Source organism: Labrus bergylta, chromosome 23, assembly GCF_963930695.1.
Source record: "Labrus bergylta chromosome 23, fLabBer1.1, whole genome shotgun sequence".
In the NCBI taxonomy this organism is placed as follows: Eukaryota; Metazoa; Chordata; class Actinopteri; order Labriformes; family Labridae; genus Labrus; species Labrus bergylta.
In genome coordinates, this window is record NC_089217.1 from 1,463,474 (window position 1) to 1,470,973 (window position 7,500).

The 7,500-nt window shown below is 43.2% G+C and overlaps 1 protein-coding gene across 1 annotated transcript in view; it reads left to right on the forward strand.

Moving 5' to 3' along the window:
* Nucleotides 1-6,144, forward strand: part of LOC110001751 (potassium voltage-gated channel subfamily D member 2) — a 7,120-nt gene extending 976 nt beyond the window's left edge. The window contains exons 3-4 of the mRNA XM_020657257.3: nt 1-227; nt 2,761-6,144. The exon at nt 1-227 is cut by the window's left edge and continues 15 nt beyond it. Coding sequence (XP_020512913.2) covers nt 1-227; nt 2,761-2,965 — 432 coding nt within the window. The 3' untranslated portion in view covers nt 2,966-6,144. The remainder of the gene's footprint in view (nt 228-2,760) is intronic.
* The last annotated feature ends 1,356 nt before the right edge of the window (nt 6,145-7,500 follow it).

Sequence of the window (7,500 nt, forward strand, 5' to 3'; positions counted from 1 at the left end):
GACGAGAAGACGTACGAGTCGAGCTTCCGGGAGGTCACTCAGCTGAAGCAGATGTCTCGCTCGTCCTCCGCCTCCTCGACTTCCTCGCCGCACGGCTTCACCTCCTGCTGCAGTCGCAGGAAGAGGAAGAGCTTCAACGTCCCGAACTCCAACACGTCTGTGGGTCTGCAGGGCAGCATCCAGGAGCTGAGCACCATCCAGATCAGAGAGAGACCGCTCAGCAACAGGTACGACAGGAAGCAGGGGCGGGACAGAACATCCACACAGCAACGATCATCTTCTTAAAGGGACACTTCACCCGTTGAAACATGAATCTGTATTGACTTTGGGTCATATATGTAGAAATGTGAAATACATTTTGAAGTTGGTGCCTTCTTGGCCGAGAAAAGGCTGAAAGTGTCTTTTTTAGCTCAGAATGCACAGCACCGCAGGCCACTCCCACATATTTATTTCCTCAACAGATTCAGAGATTTCTTCCAGAAGGAATTGGTATCTTGGAAATTCCTTGCAGAAAACAGCCCCAGCCCCAGCTCGAGCCGGCCCGGGCTCCTCGTCCTCACCGGCGCTGACAGGCAGGCATTATATCGCAGCTACTGAGCTGGCAGCGTCCAGCAATATAGCAATATAGGCCGGTTTTGCTTCTTGGCTGCTGTGGCCAGTGGCGGCCCCTGGTGGCCAGCACAGAAATTCTGTGTATATTTATATTTTTTCGTCATTATCAGCTTTCTCCATAGAGCCTGTTAGCATAGCTTCTAAGCAATATGGCGGACGTTAAGTTTTGATTCTGGGAGTGAGTTCCCACCCACTGGGATCTGTGATTGGTCTGTAGCTTCAGAGGTCGAAAATATGAGGAACTAGCGTTGTAGTTTCACCCCGCTAACCACAACAGATGACGCAAAATGACGATTTTTGCGTCACTGGAAGCTCCTTTTCAGACTCAGAAATACAAAGATTTCCCATCTCAGGGGAAAATGAGGGCGGGATGCACGACCATTCAAAAACACTACCAGGTTTCTAATGATACAAAGATTAATGCTAATGGGTGAAGTATCCCTTTAACTTGTATAATCCAATAATCGAAACCCTCAAATAGTTACTTAGACATGAAGTCCCGCTTCTGACGAGGTAAATCATGGTTTAGGATTTCGGGTCGACCACTTGGTTGGCCAATCATAACACTGTGACTGTTAATAAGCACCTCATACAAGCTCACCTGGAAACACCTGTCCTGTCCCTTTAAAGGTCACAGGTGTAGAAACAGTTCTGACAGATTCAGTGAGTGGTTGAAGAATGAAAAAAAAAAAACCTTTGGGGACACTTCAGAGGTCTTTGTGAAGGTTTCAGGTTTCTGATGTTTTTGAGAAGGACGTGGTGTTCCGCAGGTCGGTCCAGATGGTGTTTTTATACCTGAAATCAGACAACCAATCAGAGAGCAGGAACTTTCTGGGCTTTGGTACAAAGGAAAAATATGATGGCTTTATGTTTTCTGTAGAAACCTTTGTTTCTGACCTTCAGATATTTCTGCAGAAGAAGTTTTTAGAGTAGGAGAGGAGTCAGCAATGAGGAGACACACATACACACACACACACACACACACACACACACATTCACATACTGTATATAAACACACGGCCCCAGAGATCATGTGACAGTATTCCCATGTACAGTCACAGAGCAGGAATCCAGAAAATGTCCAGCTGTGGAGGCGGTGGGAGGTCTGGGAACTTTCTCCTGAACCGGGACAGCTGGGAAACAAAACCGTCTCCTGTTTCTGTCCGACTCCCACAAACACCAACCGTCTCCATCAGACTCTGACCTCTCTGCTTCTGTCTAATCTCAGTAATACATGCACTCGAACTATACAGAGTGAAGCTCGATTTATACTGTAGGATCAGGGCGCTGCGGCTGACATGTTCCTTTGTCCCAGCTGGCATCAGTTTGATTCACTAAGAATGGATTTCAGCTGCTGATAGTTCCATCACCTGCTCCCTTTATCTGCTCCATCTCAAGGTCTAAACAACACTCACATCATCGTCACGGTAACGGCTTCAGACCCGTCTCCTCACATGATTTAACCCCTGGTCATATCAGTAATAGCACTCCAGAGGTGGAGATGTTTTCCTGATCTCTGGAAAGTTTGAGCGTCACATCTCTTATAAATACTGCGGCGCAGTTACCACCAACTCTCAGCAGATGCTGTTTTTAGAATGAGACGCTTTTTACAATGAGGTTGATTTACATAGAAAGGGGGGCATTTAAAGGCTTTATATGTGATTTTTTGATCCAGCAGATGTCGCCCTTGAGCACCAGCATGAAACCAAAACAACTTGCGCTGCATTGTTGTGTTAGCATGCTAATGCTAGCGATCTTTATTCTGCTGGTATCTTCACACTGCATGTAAATTTACCTGAAATGAGCGTGATCTAGAAACACAGTTAAGCAGTGAGTACAGTATGTTATTCTTCTTTTCTCTAGTCCCTCAATTAAACAACTTTTATTCACGAGGGGAGGAGTCAGCCGGCCGTCCAGGCGATGTAAACAAAGTGAAGATAGGACTCTGAGTTATTTTCGGAGGAGATACTTGATTTCTACATTTAAGTGTGAAAAATCACATAGAAAGACTTTAACCCTTTGTGTGTCTTTGTGAATCAGATGTTTCGTCTTGACTCCTTACACAGATTTTTTAGAGCGAACCGAAGCTGAGTCTTTCCTCTCTCTCTCTCTCTCTCTCTCTCTCTCTCTCTCTCTCTCTCTCTTTAGTCGCTCAAGTCGCTCCAGCCTCAACGCTAAAATGGAGGAGACGGCTCCTCCCAATTTCAATTTTCTGAACTGTGACGGATCCTACATCACCACCGCCTCCATCAGCATGCCGACCCCGCCCAGCAGCAGCACGCCCGGCGGGGACAACTCAGCCAGCTCGACCAACTACTCCCAGGCTAACATCGTCCGTGTGTCTGCACTCTAAAAAAAACAGGGAAACACGGCCCACCCGGGGGGACGACAAAGGGTCAGGTATCGGGGGTCAACGACCTCACAGCACATCAGACTCAGTGGGCGTTGCTTGGACAAAGAGTCGTGATGGAAGCGACGGGTTAGCTTGCGCCATTTAAACCTCTGTCAGAGCAGATGGTTCTTAAACTGAGCGAACATCGACGTGGATTTAAACTCTTTTGTCTCTTAAAGAGGATTTTTATTCCAGCATCAAACACCTGAGAGCAGGATACGGTAGCACATGACTGATCATTCGATCTGTGACTTTTTTTCAATCCTATATGTCTTCAAATTCGATGTCTTCAAATGTAAAGGTAGTTTATGCTCATGTAGATTTTTCTTTTTTTTCCTGTACGCAGCTAAAAGGAAACGTGCGACATTTTGGAGCTTCACTGTTAACCATCAGTTACATGAGAAGCTTTAAGCACAAAGTTCACACTGTTTCAGATGACGTTAGCCTAGCTTAGCACAAAGACTGGATGTGGAGGGAAACTGCTAGCCTAACCACGGTGGTTACTAATCATTCCTGAGGCCAAACAGGAACAGAAACCAGGTGTGAAATGAGAATTATGGGTCGCCCTCCATCCTGTGAGTTAGTATTTTTTTTAATTCAGTCTGCCTCACTTCTGATGGCTTCTAAAGATCTAAACCACCTTTAACCACGTCCGTCAGAGAGGCTCTGTCACACAGTGTTCACTCTGAAAAGCATAATGTGGAAAGATTAAAACACGGGGCATCAAAAAGAATCCAAAACTGTGACAACCTCAGCTCCAGATAACTTACTTTCTAATTTATTTAAAACGACGATGATCTAAATTTGACTATTTTGAATCCATTAAAGCCAAAACAAAAACAACTTGCAAAGACAACACAGTTAAAAAGTTCTTATTTATGTTATTGATGAGTTTTTTTATTGGACGTTTTATATCTTTATATTTATTTTTACTTATTTCTGTCCGTTCATTTCTCTTTGTATTTATTTATTTTTTACTTTTTTATTGATTTTATTTTATTTAAAATAATTTGCAATTCCTGTATTTGATTTGATATTTGATATTCTTTATACATTTGATCTTTTTAATTCAGCATTTACATTTCTGAATTTGCGACTGAATGACAGAATTAAACGAGCCGTGTAAAGGTCACTAATAGACCCGGGTACGTTAGTCCGGGTCGGTCCTCTATGTGACAGATGTTCCCCCCAAAATGACGAACTGTTCCTTTAATCTGCTGCTTTTGTTGTTTGTTGAGTTTGTTGTGTTGCCGTTTTTTTTTTTTCATAGAAGAAGATGAGCCCTTTGAGCATGCTCAGTGTCTGTGTGTGTGTGTGTGAGTGCGTGCATGGATCGTATGTGTGTGTGTGTGTGTGTGTGTGTGTGTCGGACGTTCCTCTGCATGTGGATCTGACTTTAATGCAAATCGGTTGTCATGGAAACCGAGCGGTCCCGACTCTGTAAATATTTGTTGTTGTTTTTTTTTTACCGGATCTTTTTTTCCCTCAGTCTCCTGTACGAAAAAATGTCAATGAACTCACCTGGATCGTCATGGAAACGCTGATGTCAGTTTGTAAAGAAAAAAAAGAGTTTCTGCCTTGAACGCTGGTGTTCAGATTCATTCAACGCACATGTAGCCTCATAACGTTGTTTTAGTGACATGATGTGTCTGCGGGGTTAAAGAACTGTGTCGGGAAGATTTCACCGTCTTATGACCGGAAAAGTCGATCTGTGAGGGGAAGATTTACGGTCCAATATCCTTTTATTTATTGTGCGATTTAGACTCTCCTACACAGAAATTATATCCTGTTTTATTTGTTAATTAGAAAGGTTTACGCTCTCGAAAGAAAGTTTTACTTCCTCACCTGTCCTCACTGTTCTCACCTGTCCTCACTCTGTCCTCACCTGTCCTCATCTGTCCTCATCTGTCCTCACTCTGTCCTCATCTGTCCTCCTATCCTGTCCTCACTCTGTCCTCCTATCCTGTCCTCAGCTCTCCTCATTTGTCCTCCTATCTTGTCCTCACCTGTCCTCACCTGTCCTCACTCTGTCCTCCTATCCTGTCCTCAGCTGTCCTCATCTGTCCTCCTGTCCTGTCCTCATCTGTCCGCCTCTCCGGCCCTCACATGTCTTGCCATCACCTGTCCTCACCTGTTCTCCTATCCTCTCCTCATCTGTCCTCCTGTCCTTACCTGTCCTGTTGTCACTTGTCTTGTCCTCCCATGCCCTCACCAGCACTCCACACCTGTCCTCAAATGTCTTGCCATCACCTGTCCTCACCTGTTCTGTTCTTACCTGTCCTCACTCTTTCCTCTCCTCTCCTGTCATCTCCTGTCCTCCTCTCCTTGCCTCACATGTCCCTTACCTGTCCTGTCCTGTCCTCACCTGAGCTCATCTATACTTTAAAGTTCCACAAGTCTGAAGTGGATTTCCTGGGTTTCTTTAAAAAGGATTTATTCTGGATTCACCTGGAGGACGTCTGAGCTCCACAGCTGGATTAAAGAGCACATCAGGATCTTTTCTTCTTTAATGCTGAAGCGTCAAACATTTGTGAAGACTGATAAAAAGTTCAGCACTGATCCAGAAATAGTCTAAAACATTACACACTGAAGATAAACTGGATTAAAGACTTTTTTTTAAAGATGACTGGAGCAAAAATGCAAATGTCCCACCCTGCTTACAGCCCCTGAATCATCCATCACTGCAGACTTTAATGTGACATTATTATGCAACTCTGTGGGTTTAATATCTGTTTATTTGATAAAGATTCATTAAACTCCGAGTTTATGGAAAACAGGAAAATGATAAAACATATTTTTGCAGATCATATTCTTTGGTTGTAAATGAAAGAGTATTATTATTCTAAGTGTTGCTTGTGAACATGTGCTGTAACTGTTGCTTATGGATCATTTTGATTAGACGACGTAGTGTTTTATGTTGACATCCACATGATATTTTTCTAAAGATAAAACATGCATGAGTTTGGACCAGCTGACATGTTGAAGAGAGGTTGTTATTTTACTGGTCTGAGGATTATAATTATGACTTTTTAAATTGATAAAATATGAAATTATTGAGGATAATAAGAAAAAGAGAAGCTTCCATGGCTTTAGTCCGGTGCAGTGTCTGAGTAAATAAAACATTGTCTCATTAAATCTGATCTGATCGGGTCTTATTTTTATAATGGACTTTTATCATTACATTATACCTTTATATTTTTTTTACGACGTTCAAATACATACAGAGTTTCATTTCATTATGTTACCAAATGTTACTTAATTTTAATTTTCATACATGACATCTTTTTATGCTGGTTTTGTTTTTTCTAATTTTAAAAAATGTACATTCCTTTTTTATATTTTTTAAATTCTTTATCTGTAATCATGTTTCTTCTTCTTCTGTTTCTGTGTCACTCTCTGACAGTAAAAAATGATCTATTAATACTCTGTACGCTGGTGGAGGTTAAATTTCATCCTGCTGGACGTTAAGAGCTTTACACCCTGAACAGCTGTGTGTGTGTGTGTGTGTGTGTGTGTGTGTGTGTGTGTGTGTGTGTGTGTGTGTGTGTGTGTGTGTGTGTGTGTGTGTGTGTATTTCTGTATGGAGCTCTCGGCTCTCGATGAAACACTCACAGCAAACGAGCTCAGAGTGAGTCCGACAGTCTGATCGTTCTGTAACAGCTGAATATGAAAATCACGGATTAATGTTGAGATCAGACGTTAAAAAACAGTTTAAAGTTTACTGACGACCTGTCATCACTCACACGTTCGGTTTTATACTGAAATGAAAGAGACACAAATATATATTTTTTAATAGCTTAAAGTCTCAAAGGAGCTCAAAAGTTTCCATAAACTGTAATAGATGAGGAAAAAAGGCAAAATATCGAGAAAATAAGACAAACGTGTGTGTGTGCGTGTGTGTGTGCGTGTGTGTGTGTGTGTGTGTGTGTGTGTGTGTGTGTGTGTAGCTGCGATGTCGGGGCCCTATCAGCTAAAATGTACTGGGGGCCCTCCATATCTGCCATCACTGTCTTGCTTTTTTTTTCCCTCCCACACCGAGAAGTCCTCATCATGACTTTCATTGACAAACGGTATTACGCCTAGCTGTGCAGTGAGAGGGAGTGCTGTCAGACGGGGCCCCCTTAGGGAGGTATCCTACTGTCATTGCAAACTTTGCACGTTTTGAGACACTGCTGTGGATTACAGTCTGTCCCCTTGTGGCCAGGGGCCCCAAGCAACTGGCAGCCAACACCTGTGTGTGTGTGTGTGTGTGTGTGTGTGTGTGTGTGTGTATGTGTGTGTGTGTGTGTGTGTGTGTGTGTGTGTGTGTGTGTGTGTGTGTGTGTGTTTGTGCGCACTCGTGTACCTAACAAACAGGGGACTTTAGCGTCGCTACACACTCACCAACAGGGGACCTGCCCGTGTGTGTGTGTGTGTGTGTGTGTGTGTGTGTGTGTGTGTGTGTGTGTGTGTGTGTGTGTGTCAGTTGACCTGCAGACGCTGTAATAACTGAATCA